The following is a 25,252-nucleotide window of genomic DNA, read 5'->3' as shown; positions in this document are numbered from 1 at the left end:
CCAGGCTGGCCGCAAAGGTGGCGGAGACCTGAGGAGGAACGTGAGGAAGGAAACCGGTGTTCACACCCAGCCGGGGTCAAAGGTCAACTCTGATTCAACCTGCAGCAGCGCGGGGGCGGAGTTACCAGTCCGTAGGCGGTGCTCCGCTCCTGCTCCTCCGTGATGTCGGCCACGTAGGCGAAGATCACCGAGAAGGTCACGGCGAAGATCCCCGACACCGAGATCAGAGCAAAGTACCACCTGCAGACAGGAAACACCTCGTCACAATAAAGGTCTTCATCTTCAACCGTTTCTGGTGGAAAAAGGACATTTGGATAAAACAGTGTTTTCATAACCCCCCTTCAAAATAAAAGGGTTCACCACCGTTAGTTTAAAATCTGTGGATTCATAGTTATAGATGCATGTTTAGTGTTTTCAATCCTTCTGTTCCAGATCAGACACTTCAAAAGAGAAAATAATCAGATGATAAAAATATTATTCAGCTGCAGCCGTTTTAAAGCTGTCTTCAGGAAAATGTCAAAATAAAAGTCCAGCTGTTTGTGGAATACAACTGGGAGACTGAATGCTTCATGTTTTTTTTGCAGACGCCATGTGAGTGATCCGTCTTCAGGTCTCAGCTGACATGTTGCGGTCTGGTCGGCAGCTTCACAATAAAAGACAGAAGCATGCTTTTATTTTGAAGGATGCTCCAGGTGTGATTTAGATATCAGATAACGTTTCTGCGAGTCTGCAGCAGGAAACAAAGAGACTCTGCTGCTCACGTTTCCGTACGGAGACTCTGGACGTGGAGGATGTGAGTGATGAAGAGGAGGAGCTCCTCACAGCTGATCCTCAGACGCTCACATGAACATCATGTGACTCTTCAAACTGCTGCAGCTCTGAGCGGCGCTGCAGAGTGACAGCAGTAGACCTCCACCTCCCTCCAACCTCCACAGTCACACCACAGACAAGAGTTCGTAGCTTCAGAAGTGTCTTCAGCTGCAATACCAGCGAGTGCCACTAGAGGTCGGCTCCAAAAAGCCTCCGGCTCCATAGACTCCCATTCAACTTCTCTCATCAAATCCAAAGTGAATAAAATGTGTCCATCAGTTATCTCGGTGTTGTTAGCTAAAGTCACTCCTTCTTCTTAGTTTTCTGGAGGTCAGATCGGTCAGATCCACCGCTGGCTCCTCCCCCAGCTTGTCCAAACCGCTCCGAACTAACAAGATGATGACGGACAGAATCTGAACTGGAGGATTCATAACGTTCACAAACCAACGATAACGCTTGATTTTAACCCTAAAATCATCAGCTCACTTTTATTTATTCAACAAAACATCCTAAAATGCTTCACAGAGAATTTTAAAAAACAAAACAATTATAAAACAAAGATTAAAACAATAAATAAAACATCTTTGTGTGATGAAAACACACACACACACACACAGGGAGCTGCTCTCACCAGGGGCTGATCCTCATGAAGGGGATGGGCGCGCAGGTGAAGAAGACCGTCATCAGGAGGAAGGACTTCCTGCCCCAGATGTCCGACAGAGCACCGATCAGAGGAGCCGAAAGGAAGGACAGGAAGCCCTGATTGGTCAAGAGAGGGAAGCGTTAACTCGTCTCCTCTCAGCTGAAGGACAGAAGGACGGCTGATGTTTTAACTCAGAGAAGATTTGCTTCTTCTCTCGTTAATCTCAGTCACCAGCTGGAACAAACGAGATGGAAGAGGTCGCCTAGAGGTCATATAGAGGTCGCCTAGAGGTCATAGTTGTTATTGCTATAATTGTCATCTAGATTGTTATTGGTATTATTGTTGTTTTTATTGTCGTTGTTATCCTTGTTGTTAATAACATTGGTTTTTATTGTTATTGTCATTGCCGTCATCATCGTTATTAACATTATTGTCGTTATTATCGTTGTTGTTCATATTGTTGTCGCTATTATAGTTGTTGTCATCATCGTCGTCATTGCTATTAACGTTTTTATTGTTGTTGTTGTTAACATTATTTTGGTTGTTATTAAAAGAGACCAAACACGGTAGAAACCCTTTCAAAGAGCCTCCAACAGAAACCTTCTCTGAACATCATGTTTCAGAAGAACTCATGTTTGAAATTCACTCTATGATCTACGAATATCAGAACGTTGGGACGGCTGTAGTTCTCTTTATATGTTAGTGGTTGTAAAGAGGAGGAGGAGGTGAGGGAGGAGGTAGAGGCGACGGAGGAGGTGGAGGTGAGGGAGGAGGAGAAGGTGAGGGAGGAGGAGGTAGAGGTGGGGGAGGAAGTGGAGGAGGAGGTAGAGGTGGAGGTGAAGGAGGAGGTGGAGGTGAGGGAGGAGGAGAAGGTGAGGAAGGAGGAGGTAGGGGAGGAAGTGGAGGAGGTGGAGGTGAAGGAGGAGGAGAAGGTGAGGGAGGAGGTGGAGGTGAAGGAGGAGGAGAATGTGAGGGAGGAGGAGGTAGAGGTGAGGGAGGAGGAGAAGGTGAGGGAGGAGGAGGTAGAGGTGACGGAGGAGGAGAAGGTGAGGGAGGAGGAGGTAGAGGTGACGGAGGAGGAGAAGGTGAGGGAGGAGGACGTAGAGGTGACGGAGGAGGTGGAGGTGACGGATGAGGAGGTCGAGGTGAAGGAGGAGGAGAAAGTGAGGGAGGAGGAGGTGGAGGTCAGGGAGGAGGTAAAGGTGAAGGAGGAGGAGGAGGTGAGGGAGGAGGAGCTGAGGGAGGAGGAGGAGGTGGAGATGAAGGTGAGGGAGGAGGTGGCTTTACCTTGACGCCCTGCACCAGCCCGTTCATCAGGAACGTGTGCTGAGGGAACATCTCATGGAGAACCTGGAACACAAACACACAACCTCAACACAATGTGAGTGAGTGTCTGTCTGTCTGTCTGTCTGTCTGTCTGTCTGTGTGTGTGTGTGTGTGTGTGTGTGTGTGTGTGTGTGTGTGTGTGTGTGTGTGTGTGTGTGTGTGTGTGTGTGTGTGTGTGTGTGTGTGTGTGTGTGTGTGTGTGTGTGTGTGTGTGTGTGTGTGTGTGTGTCCTCACGGTGAGCATGGGCGTGGTCAGCAGCCCCCAGGCAAAGAACTCGAGGAAGATGACGATGACAGCGTGAGTGACTCTGGCTCGGCCGCGGTGCTGCAGAGAGAACAAACATCAGGACCTGTGGACAGAACTCGGTTCCTCAAACTGAGAAGATGAAAGTAGATCTGCTCCACATAGAACCGCAAACAGAAACAAGAAACATCCAAGCAGGACAGGTCACTTCTTATCATCTTTAAATAATCTGTGGATGAGTTTGTATTTGTGTTGAGCTGAGCGGTAAGTTCTGGTTCTGTTGGACCTGGACGGGCCTTCAGGTCCAAACAGACTGTCCTTCTAGGAGACCCGCTGTGACATCACGTGTGTGACTCAGGAGCCAGCAGTATTCAACAATAGTACAGCAGTGGACCGGTTCCAGGAAGTCCAGGACCGGTTCTGTTTGGACCCCCCTGAACAATCTGATGTAAACAAAGCTTCAGAACAAACAGGAAGCTCATTGTCGGTGAACTTCCTGTCGCGTGTGGTCGTGAATATAAAACGAGCTCCGACTTGAAAACAATTTACCCGACACGCCGAGGAGCTGCACACCAGACTCAGTTCAAAAATCAGTCGATTTAAGGGGACGTCTAAATAACACCCGTTTGGTTCCTGTGGAGCTGAAATCCCAGAAGACACCAAGAACCTGCTGACATCGATTACAGGCAATGTTCTGCACAAAAATCAGCATCAACACAGCCGACGCACTTCAGTTCTACCAGCAGTGCTGAACTGCAGAGGTCAAAGGTCAACGGTTCCCCAGAGAGCAGGTTAGGGTTAGTATAAGTATAATCACAATAATTATTGATGATATAATGAGTCTAATCAACACAAACCCAGAGTTGAACTTTGATAAAGTTCCCTTCTGACACAATGTTGTCCATAATAATCCAGCTTTTAATTTATATAATAATAATGATCAGCCCTGTTCTCCTCCTACGGTTCTGTTAACGGATGTTCTCCTCCTCTGGTTGTGTTAGATGTTCTCCTCCTCTGGTTCTGGTTGTGTTAGATGTTCTCCTCCTACGGTTCTGGTTCTGTTAACGGATGTTCTCCTTCTCTGGTTCTGAGGTGTCGCTCATGTTGACCTGCTGGGTTCCCCTGTGATGTTCTGCGGTTCTGTTGGAGGTCTTTTATTGTGAAGGGCCCTGAGATTTAAATAAGCTTGTGATATTAAAACAGCTCCTCCATCTTTTTCCGGCAGACTGATGACATCACACTTCCTGTTTACTGACATAACTATTTAAAAGTTGTTTAAATCTGAATGTTTCTGTGAAGCCGGAAAACATTTAGACTTTTCTTTTCAACCTTCAGGTGTTTTATTGAAATTAAACTACTTCTCGTGTTTTCAGTAACACCGGAGGACTCATCGTCTGTTCTCCGAACCGGAACCGCAGGTCCCGCTCGGCCCGTTGACCGGGGCGGTGTTAGTTTCTACGGTTCAAAGTGAGCTAACTGTTTACCGAACAGCGTTATCGGTTGGAGACCGGAGAGTTACCGGTCGGTCTGTGGATTAACCCCCCGGTGGTTGACCTGAGGCGGTAGACACACCGGACACATGAGCAGAACATCTGTCCGGTACTCCGGCCACCGGCCGGTCACCGGCCCGCCACCGGCCCGTCACCGGCCCGCCACCGCTCGGGGAGACGCTGCCAGCGGTTAGCCGGCGGTGCTAACAGAGCTAACGCGGCGGATCCTCACCGAGCTCCGGACCAACATGATGTCGCGGCTGGCCTCGGTGGCTGTCTTCTCCCGGCTCATCTCACATCCTGCCGCGGCGACCCTCACACCGAGCCCCCGTTGCTGGTCATCCTCCGGAGGCCTCTCTGTCTCTTCCAGGGTGTCCCGCCGTGTGAGCTGCGGCTCCGCGGTGCTAGCATGGACCCGGCTGGAGGCGAACTGTTCGTTTCACACAAATTCCTCCGCTGATTGTAACGTCGCCGTTTGTGTGTTCGGTTGTGTCACCGGGGTGCACCGGGAGTGCGGCGGGGTGCACCGGGAGTGCGGCGCCGCTGCCTCATTTCATCACCGAGCCGTTTCGTCTGATAAACACCGCCCTCCGGGGCTGTGCGCCACAACAAACCTAACGCGTCTCCACTGCTCCTGGATCAGCTTTCCGTCCGGTTCGTTTCTCTGTTACACAATTAGCAGCTAAAAGATCCGACTCCGGATCAGCTGACGTGTTGACAGGTTCGCGCAGAGCGCCCCCTGCTGGCCGCCGTCTGAACTACAATGCAGCGACTGTTTACCGAAGTGAGGAACGTCTGAACAACAGACTCGTTCAGTTTCAAACCGCCGCGCACAAAACGAACCGACCGCTCCTCGCGCCGGACGCTCGTGCTGCCACCGCGAGGAAAACAGGTCAACACAGAGGATCAGTATTTGGCAGGAAGATCTAGCGGCGAGCCGCGCGGCTCACACTCTATTGGAGCACTATTTGGCAAGGCAGGAAGGCGGGACTCGACGGTGGAAGAATTTCTGGCTTCAATGCAAAACCTGCACAACAAGCAGCGTCAAGAGAACTGACGTAATGGACTGCACTTCCGGTTGGCATTTTTCAAAGTAAATGTCTGCATCGCAATTAAATTTAAAAAAAAGTTTTTTGTAATAAACGCTAACATGTGACTTTTCTTTCAGAATTTGAAACGTTTTGCAGCAGGCTACTTTAATCATGTTTAATACTTTTTTTTACACCACCCTAGATGGATTACTGCGGGCCGAGGTGTTGGGAGTTCCTGGTTCAATGACCTAATAGTTCTTCATGGAAAGTCACAAAACTAGCTTCAGTAAAATGGTTCTGATGCAGAAGTGTCTTCAGCTGCAATACCAGCGAGTGCCACTAGAGGTCGGCTCCAAAAAGCCTCCGGCTCCATAGACTCCCATTCAACTTCTCTCATCAAATCCAAAGTGAATAAAATGTGTCCATCAGTTATCTCGGTGTTGTTAGCTAAAGTCACTCCTTCTTCTTAGTTTTCTGGAGGTCCATCTGAAAATAATCCCTCATTCATTAGAAAAGAAGATTCAAGAACACCTGTTTTTGGGGGCGTGTCTGTTTGATTGACAGGCCTGTAGTGCAGTCAGGTTACAGCTATCGGTGGGCGGGACGTAGTATCGTCAGGTTTCCGATCAGATCGGTCAGATCACCTCTGGCTCCTCCCCCAGCTCGTCCAAATATGGTCACTTCCTGCTCCAAACAGTGACATACTGCTGACACACTGACGCTGCCCTAATAATCTGATGATGTCATATAATCAGAAATCAGAGCAAACAGGACTTTACTTTCACACTTTAACTACATTTTTACTGCCGATACTTCTGTACTTCTACTTCATGCAGGACTTTTACTTGTAAATGAGTGTTTTTACTTTGGTCTTTTGGTTCTTTAACTCAAATAAAGGATCTCAATGGTTTTTCCACCACTGATGCTTTAAAAAAAAAAAAAAAAAAAAAAAAAAAACACTGCATCAAAGCTCTTATTTTGAAGGGCGGCTCTTTCCCGCCCTCCCTCCATCTTGGCGCAGCCAGCTTGACGCAGCGGAGCGTCAAACGGAGGCAGAGCGGATCAATTTGGAGGCTCGGCGGTTGATCGGGATTATGCGGCGCCGCTGATCGCTGTATCGGTAAGAACCCGCGGCCCCGGACCCCCGGACCGGGCCGCTGCTCGAGCCGTTTGCCTGCGTCGCCGTTTTAGCGCAGAGCCGCGCGCCCCGCCACCGTGTTTCCTCCCCCAGCACACCTCCCCGCTCCTTTGTTCGCTTGCGCCTTTTTTTTGGACCTCTGCGGGTTTTTGTAAATACTGGCGCAACATGGCCGCCGTGCTGCGGACAGAACCAATTAGCTGTGCGCATATTTGACATATATTTAGCGGAAAGGGTCGCGAGGTAGTTTGTTTATTTTGTGGCGGCTGGTTAATGAGGAGGCTAAACTGTGACCTCTGGATGGTCATCTTCATCATCATCATCACCGGCAGCCCAAAACAAGCAGCAGCTCGTGAGCAGAGCTCCTCGGTTCGGTTCCGAGGACACACGAAGCCGCTGTTCTGCGTCAATTCTGTTCGGTTATCACGCGGGAAGATGAAAAAGTGACGGAGGTCTGCGTTGTTTTGGTCTGTTCAGTCCAGCACGGCCGGCACCGCCCCCACCGGGCCGCGGGGCGAACACCTGGGGGGCCCGCCGGCCCCCAACATACGTGTTCAGTGTTGGAGGGTTCATCATACATGTTCCCTATGACATGTAATAGATTACTAGTTACCCTGTTAACATGTAATAAGTATTGTAACTATGTTTAGTTAATGTAACTTATTTGATTACGTTTCTAACGAGTGTTTTATGATGAAAATATACAACATGTGTGTAAACCAGGACACGCAGCAGATGCAGAAACATGTTAAGAACATGTAGACATGAACTCACCTGTGCAGGTGTTTCCTCGGGAACGATGTCCAGCGTTTTCACTTTGTGACATTCCAGTCTTTTCCTGATTCTTAAATGTAAACATTGGTGAAATGCTGCAGGCTCCGCCCCTTTTCTGTGACATGTGGAGCTGTTGAGCAGCATCACGTGATCTCAGCGTCAGGTGATCTCAGCGTCACGTGATCTCAGTCACGTGATCTCAGCGTCAGGTGATCTCAGCATCACGTGATCTCAGCATCACGTGATCTCAGCGTCAGGTGATCTCAGCATCACGTGATCTCAGCATCACGTGATCTCAGCGTCAGGTGATCTCAGCATCACGTGATCTCAGCGTCAGGTGATCTCAGCATCACGTGATCTCAGCGTGACCTCGTCTGCCAGGTTCAGACAACACAGACGTCCTGGAGGTGTTCAACCTGCTGAGTTCAGACCTCTGATCTGATGCTCCTCCTCTGCTCCTCCTCCTCTGATGCTCCTCTTCCTCTCTTCCTCCTGATGCTCCTCTTCCTCTCCTCCTTCTCCTCTGATGCTCCTCCTCCTCTTCCTCTTCCTCTCCTCATCCTCCTCCTCCTCTTCCTCTGCTGCGGTGGTGTGCAACTGAAGGTCTGTGGTTTCTGTTCCGGTTGTATTCTTGCACTACAGTTTATCTCTCTTATCTTTGTTATCTCTCTTATCTTTGTTATCTCTCTTATCTTTGTTATCTCTCTTCTGGTTTCACTGCTGGTGTGTTCAGGTGCCTACTGGTTTTTACGATTTCGAAGCTGACTGATTGATTGGATGCAGTGGGTGGAGTTGTGATTGGTTCTGGACCAATCAGAAGCTGCGTCCTGGTTGTGATGAGTCCGTCTGATTGGATGGTTGCTTGAGTTTCTTCTGAAGATCTTCAGCGCTGAAACGAAGATCAGATCAGAGTTTGTGCTGCGGTTGTTTTTCAGGTTATCGACATGAATTAAAACTTCCTTTATGTTCACATTGATCCATCAGCTGTTATTAATATTAATATTATTATTATTACTATTATTATTATTAATAAAGACTGCAGTATAAAACAGCTGATTCATGAGTTTAGTGACTCAGAAGTTAACGAGATGAAAGATATTCACATCTGATGACAATAACAGTTATAGATATTGACAATATTTTTAAAACACAGAGATTAAATGTATTTACAATGTGAGAAGCTAAAGTAGAGCGATCGCCAGATGAGTGATCGTTAGCGTGTTGTCTCCTCAGGACGAACACGCGTGTTCTCATCCGGCTGCGTGACGTCGTTCAGCCTGCAGACGTCCGTCCGTCCGTCCGGCCTGAATGAAGCCTGTCCGGCGGCCCGTCTGACTCCTGGTGCTCCTTCTCACCCACACCACCTCCTCCCTCCTTTCCCTACCCTCATCCTCCCCCACCCCCGCCCCCTCCCTCCATCCCCCCTCCCCCCAGCGTTGAGCGGTCCGGCGGCCGGGTGGCTGCCCCCTACAGGTGGATGAATGAAGACCCCCTTCAAGAGCCCAGCGGCCCCGCGGCCTCGAGCCGACGGTGGTGAGTCACAAACAAACATGCTGTTATCTTGGTGTCCCTGAACGCACCGCCTGTTGTCCATCAGCTGCTGAAGGTGCGTTCTTGTGTTTCAGGACATTCCGGCGTCTCAGCCAACATGATGAAGAAGAAGAACTCGCACAAGTGAGAAAATGAGATGCAGCTTTAAAACATCAGAATTATTACAGACTCTCCTCTTCCTCATCATCTTCCTCCTCCTCCTCCTCCTCCTCAGGAAACAGAGGACCAGTGTGGGTCCCAGTAAGACTCTGGCTCCGCCCCGTAGGAACATCGTGGGCTGCAGGATCCAGCATGTGTGGAAGGAGGGCAGTAAGTTGTTGAGGAGGACGTCGGCGTGTCGAACTCGACGGGAAACAATCTGCTTTAATTACAAACATTTCAACGTCGTAACTTGACGAATGAAATACGATAAATATTTGTATCATCAGCGGTCAGACGAGGACGTAAACGGGGTCTCTGGTGGCGTGCTAATGCTAACGTAGCGTGTGTGCTTCCTGTCAGGTAAGTCGTCCCAGTGGAAGGGGACGGTCCTGGACCAGGTGCCCGTCAACCCCTCGCTCTACCTGATCAAGTACGACGGCTTCGACTGCATCTACGGGCTGGAGCTGTACTCGGACGAGCGAGTGGTGGGGCTGGAGGTGCTGCCCGACCGAGTGGGTGAGGACGCGCCCCGCTAGCCATTAGCTCGCCCGCTAGCATTTCTCTGTTGCAGACCTAAATAAAAACTTAAGCTCGATATCAGCTGATGATGTAACCCCGCCCCCCTCCCTCCGTCTGTCTGTGATTGGTCCAGCCCCGGCCCGCGTGAGTGACTCGCTGCTGGCGGAGACGATGATCGGGAAGGCGGTGGAGCACATGTTCGAGACGGAGGACGGGCCGAAGGAGGAGTGGAGGGGGATGGTTCTGGCCCGGGCCCCCATCATGACCTCCTGGTTCTACATCACCTACGAGAAGGACCCGGTTCTCTACATGTACCAGCTGCTGGACGACTACAAGGAGGGCGACCTGCGCATCATGCCCGACTCCAGTCAGTCTCTGCCTTCACTGCTTTTGTTCTCAGCTGGAAACTCTTCCGTCTTAGTTTTTAGTTTTTCTGTGGTTTTTAAAGCATCTTTGGTTTTCTGTCAAATTATTTGATGAAAGTCGTCTTTAACTTTCTGCTTTAATGTGGAGAGCAGAGAGAGAAAAGAGCAGCGTAGAGACGTCATAACATTTGTAATGTAGTTGAAGTGAATCCCGTTTTTAAGTCCGTGACCAGAAGCTGCAGGTCAACGGGGTTCAGGTTCAGTTGGACGAGCTCTCCGAGGTTCTGGGAGGTTGACGAAGTCTCTGATGTGTGTTTGCGTTGCAGACGACAGCGTGGCGGCGGAGCGGGAACCCGGTGAGGTGGTGGACAGCCTGGTGGGCAAACAGGTGGAGTACGCCAAGGAGGACGGAGGGAAGCGGTCGGGGATGGTGATCCACCAGGTGGAGGCCAAACCCTCCGTCTACTTCATCAAGTTCGACGACGACTTCCACATCTACGTCTACGACCTGGTCAAGACCTCCTAAGACCACAAGACCCCCAAAAAGACTCTCGAGAACCCCCACTGAAGACGAACCGCCACCAGGGTCCAGGAAGTCCCGAGGCGAAGGACCCGGACCGCACCGGACTGGACTGGACCGGACTGGACCGGGCCCTTCGCCTAAGCGGACCGGGCCCTTCGCCGAGGTGGACCGGGTCCTTCGCCGCTCATCATTTCTATCTTTCTTTTCAAGACGGTTCCTCCAAAATCAGCTGACACACAAAAAAACTAAACATCACTCCTCAAACGTCTGATTTACTTTGAAAACATCTGCAGCCAGAGTCCTCCAGAGTCCTCCAGAGTCCTCCAGAGTCCTCCAGAGTCCTCCGGAGACCTCCAGAGTCCTCCAGAGACCTCCTTCCTGAAAGGACTCCATCCTGAGAGGACTCCATCTTGAGAGGACTCCATCTTGAGAGGACTCCATCTTGAGACCCTGCAGAATGAACAAAGGTTTCCGGACCTCCTCCCTCCTTTCCTGAAACCCCGTCAGACCCTCTGAGACCTCCGTTATGTGAGGAGGGGGGCGGGTGGGTCCGAGTCTGCCGGGGTTAATGAAGGGCCGGTACTTGAGGAACCACCTTCTCCACGGAAGGTCCAATCACAGAGCGTCTTACTGACCACGCCCCCCGGAGGTCACCTGTTGGCAAACAAAGAAGTGGAACAAACTTTTCTTTCATCATCTGTGTCGTTGCTGTTGAGTCCTACATTACCCACAATGCCTTGAGTTTTCACGTCGGTGTTTTCCTGCATTAGTCGGCTCAAAATGTCCCGCTAGCATCGTTAGCTTTACCATTAGCTGGCTAACTTCAGTTTCAGCAGGAATGCTAACGATGCTAACGGGAATGAAGTTGTCTTTAAGCCTCCTTATTCAGCGTTTATAAGCCGTTTATAAACATGTAACCGTTGCTTAGTAACCGTTGCTAACGCGCTACAACGGAGCTACACGTCGGAGGACATTTGAAGTTTATTCTGTAAAGTGATATTTATATTTTACATTATTGCAGCTGTTTTATTATTTTGTCATTTTTTATGTTTCCACAGCGCGTCCTCTCGTGGTTCTGATCGTCCACGTAAAAATGTCCTCAAATCTATTGTGTTATAAACCGTTAGCGACGTCCTAATGAACCGCTGATGAACGTTAAAGAAGGAGGTTAAAATAAAGTTTTATGTCACGTCGGATAACAAGTCTGAATGTTCCTGTCATGGTTCCCTGAGACGGCGCCGAGCGACCCGATCAGCTGATCGACCCGTCTGAGGAGCGCGTTGGTTTCTAGTTGATGTGTTTTATAATCTGCTCTCATGTCTCGGTACGTCCGGACCGCCGGTTCTCTCCGTCGGAGGTTCGTAGCCACTCGGCGTGTTCGAGGTTCGTTTCTGTTTGCTGATCGACAAATCTCTCCTCGTCAATCAATCACTTTACCGCCCCATTAAACCCGTTAAGTCCAGTCGGGGGCGCTGGAACCAAATTTATCCTTCGCGTGGCGCCCCGCGGTCCCTTAGCTGATGTAGCTCCGCCCACCCCAGCAGGTGGTCCCGTTGGGCCGCGTTGCCTCGACGACATCTCATGTGCCTGAACGGACTCCAACATCTAACCCGAACCCGCTCAACTTTCCGTTTTCATTGTGGATCCAAACGGATTCAATCCGGAACATTCCTCGTTCTGACCCGGCGCTGCTCAAGAACCGGCACGTTCTGGTTGCGGTTCTAGAGTGCGGTCCGGTCTGCCGGTCCCACAACGTCACGTGTATTTTATGAAGCTCACTCGTCGTTGCGTGTTTTCTAGATGATTTGTTCTGATTCTAGAATCTAGAATTTCATCTCGGTTCTGTTTGACATCAGAAGGAGGACGTGTTTCTGTGTCCAGAACTGATCCGGTTCGGTCCGTGTTGATCTAGAATTTATGATTTATAACAGATGGAGACCAGAACCTTCCACAATATGACGTGTTCTGGTTCTAGAACCCAAAATTCATTACGGTTCTAGAAAGTGTCGAACGTGTGCCATCAAAATGTTTCTAGAAATGACCCACATTCTACTGAATGGATCCTTTCAGCCCGGTTCCTCGTTGTTCCAGGATGTATTTTCTCTGGAACTTTTCATTCCGCGTTTTCTTCTGAATCTAGAATCTAGAATCGTCCCCAGTCATTCTGTCACAGAATCTAGAATCTGTTCTATTTTGTTTCCAGTCCAATGTTTAAAAACCTGCATGTTCTGGATCTAGAACCGATCTGATCTAGAACCGATCAATGATGTAGATCTAGATCAATGATCTAGAACCTAGAACCGATCACTCCGTTGTTTCTGTTTTTTAGTGTTTGTGGAACGGTTCCGGTCCGTGAGCAGATTCTCGTCTCGCTTTCCGTTTCCAGAACCGATTTCTGGTTTGATCTCTTTCGTTTCACCGCAGTCCTTATTTTTCTAGAATTTTTGTTTTGTTGTCGTTTTAGATTTCACAAAAAGAAATACGGAAAACTGTAGAAGAGCGAGATCAGAACATTCCAGAACCGACCCGGATCTGTTCCTCACCGCGAGGTCACAACATTTTACGACTCTTTGGATTCTAGAATCCGTCCTTTATCGACGTCGTTGCCGATCTGGATCCAACGACAGCTTTTTGTCTAAATATCGCTGAAGATGTTTCTTCGGACTCTTTTCTAGAAAACGTTGCGGGAACGTTCTGCTTCTAGAACCCATCGTTGAATCTCACACACGGCTGTCGAGTCAGTTGGATGTCATGGATTGGGGGGGGGGGGTCCCACAATGCACCTGGCTTCAGGCCGATGAACCAGCGCTGGGTGGAGGCGGGGCATGAAAACCGTGTCCGGGTGGATCTGATGCGTTCAGGAGCTGACACGCCGGTCGTATTTTCCAGAAAACTGTTGATCTGTAGTGTGTGTGTGTGTGTGTGTGTGTGTGTGTGTGTGTGTGTGTGTGTGTGTGTGTGTGTGTGTGTGTGTGTGTGTGTGTGTGTGTGTGAGTGTGTGTGTGTGTGTGTGTGTGTGTGTGTGTGTGTGTGTGTGTGTGTGTGTGTGTGTGAGTGTGTGTGTGTGTGTGTGGATCAGCCCTGTTCAGAGCCGTGTTGTTTTTGCATGCGTATTTAGCTCCGTGTAACTGATGTGTGTTGCATGTAGTTTCCGTGTAGTTTCAGTTGTTCGCTGTCTGTTGTGGCTTCAGGTGCCTTTTTGTTTTATTTCAGATTTATATTTCCCTCTTTTGTTTTGTACTGTGTCCAACGGGCCGCTGTTTTATGGGGTTATTGATCAAAAGATTTAAAAAAAAGTAAAAAAAAATAAAATAAAAAAAAGCCTAAAGATGAAGAAGAGTCCCCCGTCGACCGGAGCTGACGGCCGCCATCACCAGCAGGTGGCGGCGGCGAGCTGGTGGTTTTGGGCGGATCGTCCCTTTAACGAGTGCCAACTACAGATGTTGTACAGACATGAGAAGTTCACTATTTACTAAAATAAACCATTTCTCTGTTTTTTCACTCACGAGTCGGTCGCTTCCTTCTTCCTCCTTCGGTGGCGTCGTTGCTACGGAAACAACAAATGAGCAGATTTGACCTACGAAGTATTTCTTCACCTTCTGGTCCTCCATATTGTTTCATTCAGACGCTTCCTGCTTCCAGTGAAACATTTTACATTCAATCAGGGAATTTCTGCGCTAACGTCTCAGAAACATGAAACGTGGTCTTCTCATGGTTTTACATGTTTTATATATATAGATGAAACGGTTATATATATATGTATGTATATGTATAGTGTTCATAGTGAGTTTAGATGAAACGGTTATATACATATATAAATATATAACCGTTATGAAACCGTTTCATCTAAACTCACTATGAACATTTGTTACCGACGGTCGTTAATTTGTTCGTTTCTCTGTTCATCTGCTTCTTTTTTAGTTGTTTTTGGTTATTGTTATTGTTTAATTGGACAAAAAAGGAGATTAAATACTATTATTACATTAATCCATCAGGAAGCATTTTGTTAATTATGAATAAAAACAGACATAATTTATAAAGAATATAACAGTGTTTCATGAAGGGGGCGGAGCCTCAGACAGGTGAACGTTAGTAGAGTTGATGAATGTGACAAAAAAAAACACTAAAAGTCTGAAGTTAATCTGAATGAAAAAACTACTGAAAACCAGAATCATCGTTAATAAAACATCTATTAAAAGAAGTAATCATGCTAATGTTAGCCACGCTAGCAGTCAGAGCGGCGCCCTGACGAGCAGCGTAGCGACGTCATATTTAACCTGAGATTAAACAAGCAGCCGAAAATATTTCATCTGTACGAAAAGTCTAACGTCGTGTTAGGACATTAACATTCAATTTAACTTTTAACAAAATCAATTTAACATGTCATGTAAATGAGCGGACCTCCGCAGCGCCCCCTGCTGGGAGCGGACCGCCGCAGCGCCCCCTGCTGGGAGCGGACCGCCGCAGCGCCCCCTGCTGGGAGCGGACCGCCGCAGCGCCCCCTGCTGGGAGCGGACCTCCGCAGCGCCCCCTGCTGGGAGCGGACCGCCGCAGCGCCCCCTGCTGGGAGCGGACCTCCGCAGCGCCCCCTGCTGGCGGCGCTGGAAGGCTGAAATAGAACGTTGTGAATGTGTCATATCATCGACCAATCAGTTGGTCCACTGAACGTTGAAAGTTCATCAGAAGCCTGAACAATAATCTAATTATTGATTTAGTATAAATTTTGATGATGAAATGTTAAACATCCTGTTTCTGCCGCTGATGTGAAACTTGGTTATTTTTCTTCTTCACAAAGGACAGTGATTTTATCCTTCTATCAAAATGTATAATATATATAATATAGCAACATCCCAATTAGTATTCACATTTATCCATCCATCCATCATCTCCACCCGCTTTATCCTGAACAGGGTCACAGGGGGCGGAGCCTATCCCAGCTCACATTGGGTGAAGGCGGGGTTCACCTGGACAGGTGGTCAGTCCATCACAGGACATAGAGACAGACGGAAACAAAGACCGTCCACGCCTCAGGGACATTTGTAGAATCACCAGTTAGCCTGAGGTTCATGTTTCTGGACGGTGGGAGGAAGCTGGAGAACCGACAGAACCCACGGAGGAACACGGAGAACCTGCAGACTCACACAGGAAGGCCGGGATTGGAACCCGGAACCTTTCCACTGAGGCGACCATGATAACTGCTGCACCGCAATTGATTCACGTGTAATTCCGGCGTTTATATTTCCTGATATTCTTATTAAAGTGATGTCGGTTCAGGATCAGACGGGCTGAGGCGCAAAACGTAACAAGAGCAGGCTGCACCTTTCACGGAGGTCCGTGAACGCACCAATCATCATGTTCATGAACCGAAGGATCGCCGGACCACGTGCAGCGCGGAGCTCCTGTAGCGGCGCTCGCGCTCTCTCACTGACGGTTTCTTGATTCGCGCCACATTTCTCACTTCCGCTCCTCCTCAGAGGAACAATTCAAACACGACGAACACCGAAACCATTTCCATATTTAACGCGCTGTGAAGGTTTGCAAAGCAGAAGGTTTGTAACCGGCCAAGGAGCGGTGCATTATGGGAAAACGCTTGGGGATAAAGCAGCTGCAGCGACGCCGGAAGTTCCGGAGGCGAACTGCAGTCCAAAAACACGCCGTTAAAATGTGATTTATGTCGTGAAATCTTTAAAAAACACCGATAGATAAACACGTCACACATTTAACAACAGCATCAACATGTATTCATTATACTGGAAGAATGTATGAAACCAGATGTAAGACCTGGACCACAGAAGCAGCAGAAGTCGTGTTTTTCTTATTTAAGAAACAAATAAAAGTAAAAAGTAAAAATGCGCTCGCCCCGGCAGGTATCGCGATACTTCCTCTCGGTGTCTGTCGCCCCGCGAACGAGATTTCCATCCAAACAAAGATGGTGTCTCCCTGAACGTCCATGTGGCTCCGCAGTCCGAAAAACTCCTTCAGAACATTCATTTAACTGATTGAATATTGTAAACAAACAGCGGATTCAGCGGTGAAGCTGCGAGCAGCTCCGTGACGACGTAAAGATGCAACACGACGACGTAAGTATCGTAAATTCATCCCGATCCGCTGATGTGCTGCGCAAGTCTGCATGCTAACGTTAGCCTCGTTTAAAAATCTGATCAAAGTGGTTATTTATGATCGATTATCGTTCCTGTTTCATAACTAACGTTGTCACGGAACAGGAGCTGCGTCTATTCATTATATCCGGATAGACCACTGGTTTGAAAGGTGAAGTGTATCTTGTTAAACGTCAGGCCAAAGTCTTTTAAAAAAAATACATATTTTTAAAGTTTCTGGATTTTCTTCAAACACACTCAACATTTAGATCAAAAGTCAAAACACATTGTTGGAGGCATGTGTGAGCTTAATTTCGGCGATAATATTCATAATCAATTCATCAATGGATCTATAAAATATCGAATACAAGTTTAGAAACGTTACAACTCCACCGGATCCGAGTTGTAAACGTCTGAATAAAAATCACCAAATAGTGAAATTATTTTAATGTTTGACTAAATAAATGTTAACTGGTTTGTTAATCGGTTTTTAATATGCCACATTAAAATGTTAAAAATGTGACCATTGTACGTCACTGTCGGATGTTTGGTGACGTGTCGGATGTTTGGTGACGTGTTGGATGTTGGTGACGTGTTGGATGTTTGGTGACGTGTTGGATGTTGGTGACGTGTCGGATGTTTGGTGACTTGTCGGATGTTTGGTGACGTGTTGGATGTTGGTGACGTGTTGGATGTTGGTGACGTGTTGGATGTTGGTGACGTGTTGGATGTTGGTGACGTGTTGGATGTTTGGTGACGTGTTGGATGTTGGTGACGTGTCGGATGTTTGGTGACTTGTCGGATGTTTGGTGACGTGTTGGATGTTGGTGACGTGTTGGATGTTGGTGACGTGTTGGATGTTTGGTGACTTGTCGGATGTTTGGTGACTTGTCGGATGTTTGGTGACGTGTTGGATGTTGGTGACGTGTCGGATGTTGGTGACGTGTTGGATGTTTGGTGACTTGTCGGATGTTGGTGACGTGTCGGATGTTGGTGACTTGTTGGATGTTTGGTGACTTGTCTGATGTTTGGTGACGTGTTGGATGTTTGGTGACGTGTTGGATGTTTGGTGACTTGTCGGATGTTTGGTGACTTGTCGGATGTTTGGTGACGTGTTGGATGTTTGGTGACGTGTTGGATGTTTGGTGACTTGTCTGATGTTTGGTGACTTGTCTGATGTTTGGTGACTTGTCGGATGTTTGGTGACGTGTCGGATGTTGGTGACTTGTCGGATGTTTGGTGACTTGTCTGATGTTTGGTGACTTGTCGGATGTTTGGTGACGTGTCGGATGTTTGGTGACGTGTCGGATGTTGGTGACTTGTTGGATGTTTGGTGACTTGTCTGATGTTTGGTGACGTGTTGGATGTTTGGTGACGTGTTGGATGTTTGGTGACTTGTCGGATGTTTGGTGACTTGTCGGATGTTTGGTGACGTGTCGGATGTTGGTGACGTGTCGGATGTTGGTGACGTGTCGGATGTTGGTGACGTGTCGGATGTTGGTGACTTGTCGGATGTTTGCTGACGTGTCGGATGTTTGGTGACTTGTCTGATGTTTGGTGACGTGTTGGATGTTTGGTGACGTGTTGGATGTTTGGTGACTTGTCGGATGTTTGGTGACTTGTCGGATGTTTGGTGACGTGTCGGATGTTGGTGACGTGTCGGATGTTGGTGACGTGTCGGATGTTGGTGACGTGTCGGATGTTGGTGACTTGTCGGATGTTTGCTGACGTGTTGGATGTTTGGTGACTTGTCGGATGTTGGTGACGTGTCGGATGTTGGTGACGTGTCGGATGTTGGTGACTTGTCGGATGTTGGTGACGTGTTGGATGTTGGTGACTTGTCGGATGTTTGCTGACGTGTTGGATGTTTGGTGACGTGTCGGATGTTTGGTGACGTGTCGGATGTTGGTGACGTGTCGGATGTTGGTGACGTGTCGGATGTTTGCTGACGTGTTGGATGTTTGGTGACTTGTCGGATGTTTGCTGACGTGTTGGATGTTTGGTGACTTGTCGGATGTTGGTGACGTGTTGGATGTTGGTGACTTGTCGGATGTTTGCTGACGTGTTGGATGTTTGGTGACTTGTCGGATGTTGGTGACGTGTCGGATGTTGGTGACGTGTCGGATGTTGGTGACTTGTCGGATGTTGGTGACGTGTCGGATGTTGGTGACTTGTCGGATGTTGGTGACGTGTCGGATGTTTGCTGACGTGTTGGATGTTTGGTGACTTGTCGGATGTTGGTGACTTGTCGGATGTTTGCTGACGTGTCGGATGTTGGTGACGTGTCGGATGTTGGTGACTTGTCGGATGTTGGTGACGTGTTGGATGTTTGTGACGTGTTGGATGTTTCCTGCAGGTGATTTGGGACATTATCGGAAACAAACAGTTCTGCTCCTTCAAAGTAAAGTAAGTCTGAAACTGAAGCTTCATTCATGCATGTATAAACTTTACCTGGACTTCCTGTGACTCCAAAATAAAACGTCTCCGTTTCAGGACGAAGAGTCAGAACTTCTGTCGTAATGAGTTCAACATCACGGGTTTGTGCAACCGCTCCTCGTGCCCGCTGGCCAACAGTCAGTACGCAACCATCCGCGAGGAGAAAGGTGACGTTCACCAGCACACAGCGCTCGTTTTTAACTACGAACATCGTGATCAACGTCGTGTTTGTGTTGCAGGTCAAGTTTTCCTCTACATGAAGGTCATCGAGAGGGCGGCGTTTCCCGCCAAGATGTGGGAGAAGGTGAAATATTAAGGAGTTCTGTCACCAGAACCAGAATCCTGAAGCGTCACTCGGTTTAACGGGTTTGTTTTTTCCAGGTGAAGCTCAGTAAGAACTACGAGAAAGCTTTAGAACAGATCGACGACAACCTGATTTACTGGCCGCGGTTCCTCCGACACAAATGCAAACAGCGCTTCACCAAAGTCACCCAGTACCTGATCCGCATGCGCAAGCTGGTTCTGAAGAGACAGTAAGTTCTGACCCGGTTCTGCAGGTTGGACCAGGTCATGTTATTATATCACGTTATACAGTGAACCCTCGTTTTTCGCGGGGGTTACGTTCCAAATAGAAACCGTGATAGGTGAAATCCGTGAAGTAGTAACCTTTATTTTTTTTACAATTATTATACAATGAAATACTCCATAATACATTGAAACCAAAGAACAAAACCTTTTTACAGGCCCAAGCATTTGTTTAACAAATAAAAGTACTGCATAAATGTTTTTTTTACAAATAACTACTGTACTGTAAAATAATAATTTTAATAATACTGCGTTATTATCAAATATACTGCGTGAATATAAAATGTACTGCGTTAATGTCAAATATACTGCGTGAATATAAAATGTACTGCGTTATTATCAAATATACTGCATTAATATAAAATGTACTACATTAATATCGAATATACTGGGTTAATATAAAATGTACTGCGTTATTATCAAATATACTGCGCTATTATCAAATATACTGCGTTAATATCAAATGTACTGCATTAATATTAAATATACTGCATTAATATAAAATGTACTGCATTAATATAAAATGTACTACATTAATATTAAATATACTGCGTTAATATCAAATATACTGCGTTAATATCAAATATACTGCGTTAATATAAAATGTACTGCATTAATATCAAATGTACTACATTAATATCAAATGTACTGCGTTAATATAAAATGTACTGCGTTATCAAATATACTGCGTTAATATTAAATATACTGCATTAATATAAAATGTACTGCGCTATTATCAAATATACTGCGTTAATATCAAATGTACTGCGTTAATGTCAAATATACTGCGTTAATATCAAATATACTGCCTTAATATCAAATATACTGCCTTAATATAAAATATACTGCCTTAATATAAAATGTACTGCATTAATATAAAATGTACTGCGTTAATATAAAATGTTCTGCGTTAATATAAAATGTACTGCGTTAATATTAAATATACTGCGTTAATATAAAATGTACTGCGTTAATATAAAATGTTCTGCGTTAATATAAAATGTACTGCGTTAATATAAAATGTACTGCATTAATATAAAATGTACTGCATTAATATTAAATATACTGCGTTAATATCAAATATACTGCGTTAATATCAAATGTACTGCATTAATATAAAATGTTCTGCATTAATATAAAATGTACTGCGTTAATATAAAATGTACTGCATTAATATAAAATGTACTGCGTTAATATAAAATGTACTGCATTAATATAAAATGTACTGCATTAATATTAAATATACTGCGTTAATATCAAATATACTGCGTTAATATAAAATGTACTGCGTTAATATAAAATGTACTGCGTTAATATAAAATGTACTGCATTAATATAAAATGTACTGCGTTAATATAAAATGTACTGCATTAATATAAAATGTACTGCATTAATATTAAATATACTGCGTTAATATCAAATATACTGCGTTAATATAAAATGTACTGCATTAATATAAAATGTTCTGCATTAATATAAAATGTACTGCGTTAATATAAAATGTACTGCATTAATATTAAATATACTGCGTTAATATCAAATATACTGCGTTAATATAAAATGTACTGCATTAATATAAAATGTACTGCATTAATATAAAATGTACTGCGTTAATATACGACATCCTGCTTGTGTGTTCCAGGAGGAAGCTGGTTCCTCTCAGCAGGAAGGTGGAGAGCCGAGAGAAGAGGAAGGAGGTGAACGTTCAACAACACAACAACACCTGTCGTTCACTTTAGTCAACAGATTGTTTCTAAAAGAGTTCGTAGCTTCAGGTCTGTAAAATGGTTCTGATCCAGAAGTGTCTTCAGCTGCAATACCAGCGAGTGCCACTAGAGGTCGGCTCCAAAAAGCCTCCGGCTCCATAGACTCCCATTCAACTTCTCTCATCAAATCCAAAGTGAATAAAATGTGTCCATCAGTTATCTCGGTGTTGTTAGCTAAAGTCACTCCTTCTTCTTAGTTTTCTGGAGGTCCATCTGAAAATAATCCCTCATTCATTAGAAAAGAAGATTCAAGAAGACCTGTTTTTGGGGGCGTGTCTGTTTGATTGACAGGCCTGTGGTGCAGTCAGGTTACAGCTATCGGTGGGCGGGACGTAGTATCGTCAGATCCACCGCTGGCTCCTCCCCATCCCCCATTATTGATGAAGCTGCATGTCTCCTGTCGTCTGTCCTCGCAGGAGAAAGCTCTGATCGCCGCCCAGCTGGACAACGCCATCGAGAAGGAGCTGCTGGAGCGACTGAAACAGGGAACGGTACGACGGCAGCACGTTAGCACGTTAGCAGTCCGCGCCGAAGTAGCGACACGATCCGAACTCACCGTCACGTGTTTTGTTTTCAGTACGGAGACATCTACAACTTCCCGGTCCACGCCTTCGACAGAGCGCTGGAGCAGCAGGACCAGGAGAGCGAGGAGGAGGAGGAGGAGGAAGACGACGAGGTGAGGGAGGAGGAGCTGAATGAATATTTAAACTGAGGAGTTATTTTATTCTGAAAGGGTGTCTGTCTGCAGGATGTCGGACGCAGAGAGTTCGTAGCAGAAGAAGAAGTGGAGGAGAGCGACCTGAGTGACTTCGAGGTAAATTGAACATCCACGAATCAGACGGAGGTTTTGTAAACCGGCTGCAGTACCTGGTGGCGCCACCAGGCGTCAGTACACTCATGCTAAACTAGCATGTAGAGCTCAAACAACAAAAAACAAATCCTGTACGTCAAAGGTTTTTGCAAAATAATGACCTGAATATTAACTTAGCATCTTAAAATATTAATGTAGTACCTCAACATAATTAATTTATCTCCAAATATCAATGTATTTTTCCAAAATAATTAGAAACTTTATCAAAATATTGACTCAGTATATCAAAAAATGAGATTCACATAATAATGATTAATATCTTAACGTCATGACTTCATATAAGAAACTATTTTAAAATTATCGAAGGTCTGAACACTGAAAGTAATAAACCATAAATTCTGTCTCCCAGGACATGAACAAGCTGAAGACAAGCAGCGACGAGGAGGAGCAGGAGGAGTCGGAGGAGGAGGAGGAGGAGGAGGTGCAGATGAAGGCGCCGAGGTCCAAAGGAAAGTCTCCGGCGAACGGCGCCGCAGCGAGAAAGAAACGAGCGTACGTGGAGATCGAGTACGAGCAGGAGACAGAACCCGCCTCCAAGAGCAGAACCACGTAAGGACGCCCCGCCCTCAGCTGTCAATCAAACCCGTCTGGCCGAGGACACGCCCCCCGTTACGCATGTTACTGCGGCAACGCAACACATTTGTCTGTTAAACTGTTTAAAGTGTTCTCAGTCTGCTGGCCGGCAACCTGTCGTCCAATCAGAAACAGTCCAGTTCACTTTAAATATGAGGACGGACGTCTGAGTACGAACCAATGAGACGCGAGCACCTCCCTGAAGAACCGCCCAACGGGACTTTAACTCTTCGTTTGCTGGTTCTGTTTAAAACACGTAAACATAAACGTCAAGAAATCTATATTTCTGAACTCTGTACATGTTTTTGTCTTCGAAATAAAGTTTCTAAGTAAAACGACTCCGTTTGACGCTTGTTTTCCTGAAAATGCACGAAAGAAACGATCACGTTGAGTACGAATTATTTATGTCTCGTAAAACAATGTAATTAACCGTTTAAAAGGACAGTTCAGGTTTTTAAAATATGATTGTATAAAGTGTTTACCTGCCAGGAACACTGCCCCCTACAGGCAGAGACGGGAACTACAGGAACACTGCCCCCTACAGGCAGAGACGGGAACTACAGGAACACTGCCCCCTACAGGCAGAGACGGGAACTACAGGAACACTGTCCTCTACAGGCAGAGACGGGAACTACAGGAACACTGCCCCCTACAGGCAGAGACGGGAACTACAGGAACACTGTCCTCTACAGGCAGAGACGGGAACTACAGGAACACTGTCCTCTACAGGCAGAGACGGGAACTACAGGAACACTGTCCCCTACAGGCAGAGACGGGAACTACAGGAACACTGTCCTCTACAGGCAGAGACGGGAACTACAGGAACACTGTCCTCTACAGGCAGAGACGGGAACTACAGGAACACTGTCCTCTACAGGCAGAGACGGGAACTACAGGAACACTGTCCTCTACAGGCAGAGACGGGAACTACAGGAACACTGTCCTCTACAGGCAGAGACGGGAACTACAGGAACACTGTCCCCTACAGGCAGAGACGGGAACTACAGGAACACTGTCCTCTACAGGCAGAGACGGAAACTACAGGAACACTGTCCCCTACAGGCAGAGACGGGAACTACAGGAACACTGTCCTCTACAGGCAGAGACGGGAACTACAGGAACACTGTCCTCTACAGGCAGAGACGGGAACTACAGGAACACTGTCCTCTACAGGCAGAGACGGGAACTACAGGAACACTGTCCTCTACAGGCAGAGACGGGAACTACAGGAACACTGTCCCCTACAGGCAGAGACGGGAACTACAGGAACACTGTCCTCTACAGGCAGAGACGGGAACTACAGGAACACTGTCCTCTACAGGCAGAGACGGGAACTCTTCAAGACAAATCAAGAGTTTATACAGTATATATTCTTTATTTACAAATGACTGAGTCCTCATGGTTTTACAATGAAAGGTACAGCTGAAGAAAATTACAGATTGAGAATATAAATAGTGAAGGAATCATAAGAAGCGTGTTTGTTACTCTAGCAGACAGAAAATCATCAGACATTACAGAAAACATAATAAAACGTACAGAGCATGTTACAGTCAGCGAGCGGAGACAAAACTAGAATTTTGTTGTACATTTTCCGTCACTGAGCCGTAATATCGGAGTTATTGGCTTCAGATATTCAAATTGTTTCATCTTGACTACAGCGCCTCCATCAGGCTAATCAAAATACTGTTCTCGCTAACATGATGAGTCGGCAGCTCAGAGAAATACGACTTGTTACACTGAACGTTATTTAAAAATAAAAATAAATCACCATTTACATTTACTTAAAGATCAACTTTTTTTTCTGTATTGTCCTATTAGGTCATCGCTAACAGAATAATGGGATATATCATATTTTAACTTTGTCAATGGAACACTGCCACCTGCTGGCAGCAGTCTGTCATTTGTTGTGTTTTGATCTTTTTTTTTTTTACATTTTTCTAGATGACACGTTTGTGTTTTTCCTTTGGCGAGGGAAGCTTAAGGCGACGGTCCCAACACAACGAAATTCAGTGACTCCTCGTCGACTTTGACTCTTTGGTCCTTGCAAACGTTCAGAATAAAATTGTGAATGCGCACGAGTGTCAACGAGGAAACGAACATAATTTATTTTTTCCCTGCAAATGTTGTGTGCAGGTTGTTTAGAAAAGAAAAAGGATGTGCGAGAAGCTCGGAGTCAGACGGGTTGTTTATTTACAGTGAAGAAGGGACTTCATTCATTAATCAAGCATCGCAGTGAAAGAAGGCTGCTGTCCACCAATCAGAGGACAGCGACAAGTAGCGTCACACTGACCACGCCCCCTTTAGACCATCGAGGACGGCGTCCAAAACCAGATTCTGTTGTGAAGTGGTTCAGATCTCCTGCGTGAAC

At 46.5% G+C, this 25,252-nt stretch overlaps 4 protein-coding genes and 1 non-coding gene across 7 annotated transcripts in view; 2 read left to right on the top strand and 3 right to left on the bottom strand.

The window, feature by feature from the left end:
* mfsd14bb (major facilitator superfamily domain containing 14Bb) overlaps positions 1-5,026 on the bottom strand; it is an 8,991-nt gene extending 3,965 nt beyond the window's left edge. The window contains exons 1-6 of the mRNA XM_069725551.1: positions 4,746-5,026; positions 3,015-3,104; positions 2,741-2,803; positions 1,442-1,569; positions 126-240; positions 1-28 (exon numbers count right to left, since the gene is read on the bottom strand). The exon at positions 1-28 is cut by the window's left edge and continues 191 nt beyond it. Of these exons, the coding sequence (XP_069581652.1) occupies positions 1-28; positions 126-240; positions 1,442-1,569; positions 2,741-2,803; positions 3,015-3,104; positions 4,746-4,805 (484 nt within the window). The 5' untranslated portion in view covers positions 4,806-5,026. The remainder of the gene's footprint in view (positions 29-125; positions 241-1,441; positions 1,570-2,740; positions 2,804-3,014; positions 3,105-4,745) is intronic.
* Positions 5,027-6,561: 1,535 nt separating this feature from the next.
* Positions 6,562-14,056, top strand: spinb (spindlin b). Of its 3 annotated transcripts, XM_069725549.1 has the most exons (8): positions 6,588-6,664; positions 8,190-8,367; positions 8,690-8,989; positions 9,082-9,130; positions 9,222-9,316; positions 9,509-9,664; positions 9,801-10,034; positions 10,359-14,056. In XM_069725549.1, the coding sequence occupies exons 3-8, from the start codon at positions 8,938-8,940 to the stop codon at positions 10,556-10,558; spliced, it is 786 nt and encodes a 261-aa protein (XP_069581650.1). In that variant the 5' UTR covers positions 6,588-6,664; positions 8,190-8,367; positions 8,690-8,937; the 3' UTR covers positions 10,559-14,056. The 3 variants fall into 3 exon arrangements, with proteins under 3 accessions (XP_069581648.1, XP_069581650.1, XP_069581649.1); XM_069725547.1 differs by lacking the exon at positions 8,190-8,367 and having other exon boundaries at positions 6,562-6,664; XM_069725548.1 differs by lacking the exons at positions 6,588-6,664; positions 8,190-8,367 and adding an exon at positions 6,685-8,059.
* A 1,773-nt stretch (positions 14,057-15,829) lies between these two features.
* Positions 15,830-15,927, bottom strand: LOC138637102 (small nucleolar RNA U13). Its single transcript, XR_011312342.1, has one exon. It is a non-coding gene; the product is annotated as a small nucleolar RNA U13 (small nucleolar RNA).
* A 544-nt stretch (positions 15,928-16,471) lies between these two features.
* On the top strand, positions 16,472-23,222 carry mak16 (MAK16 homolog (S. cerevisiae)). The gene is made up of 10 exons (XM_069725580.1): positions 16,472-16,635; positions 19,010-19,059; positions 19,147-19,256; positions 19,329-19,393; positions 19,471-19,622; positions 21,317-21,371; positions 21,857-21,931; positions 22,018-22,116; positions 22,189-22,254; positions 22,661-23,222. The coding sequence occupies exons 1-10, from the start codon at positions 16,621-16,623 to the stop codon at positions 22,862-22,864; spliced, it is 891 nt and encodes a 296-aa protein (XP_069581681.1). The 5' UTR covers positions 16,472-16,620; the 3' UTR covers positions 22,865-23,222.
* On the bottom strand, positions 17,035-18,604 carry LOC138637100 (uncharacterized; the record flags this gene model as incomplete). Its single annotated transcript, XM_069725581.1, has 3 exons — positions 17,035-17,066; positions 18,068-18,372; positions 18,411-18,604. Coding segments are annotated over 3 exons (531 nt in total), but the record flags the coding sequence as incomplete, so codon positions are not given.
* Positions 23,223-25,252: the final 2,030 nt, after the last annotated feature.

The sequence above is a fragment of the Brachyistius frenatus genome, unplaced genomic scaffold, assembly GCF_029030835.1.
Source record: "Brachyistius frenatus isolate BFR_SWC_R1_liver_20210118 unplaced genomic scaffold, ASM2903083v1 Contig_429, whole genome shotgun sequence".
Lineage (NCBI taxonomy): Eukaryota > Metazoa > Chordata > Actinopteri > Embiotocidae > Brachyistius > Brachyistius frenatus.
Note: the sequence above shows the minus strand (reverse complement) of the source record. Positions and strands in the feature narration are given on the sequence as shown.

What these genes read in the sequence shown, in the direction of transcription:
- spinb (XM_069725547.1), top strand. Translation starts at nt 8,938, where the DNA reads ATGAAGACCCCCTTCAAGAGCCCAGCGGCCCCGCGGCCTCGAGCCGAC. An exon ending in GGTGCTGCCCGACCGAGTGG is followed by an intron (nt 9,665 to 9,800) that starts GTGAGGACGCGC and finishes TGATTGGTCCAG; the next exon opens with CCCCGGCCCGCGTGAGTGAC. An exon ending in GCGCATCATGCCCGACTCCA is followed by an intron (nt 10,035 to 10,358) that starts GTCAGTCTCTGC and finishes TTTGCGTTGCAG; the next exon opens with ACGACAGCGTGGCGGCGGAG.
- mak16 (XM_069725580.1), top strand. An exon ending in GCCGAGAGAAGAGGAAGGAG is followed by an intron (nt 21,372 to 21,856) that starts GTGAACGTTCAA and finishes CTGTCCTCGCAG; the next exon opens with GAGAAAGCTCTGATCGCCGC. An exon ending in GCGACCTGAGTGACTTCGAG is followed by an intron (nt 22,255 to 22,660) that starts GTAAATTGAACA and finishes TCTGTCTCCCAG; the next exon opens with GACATGAACAAGCTGAAGAC.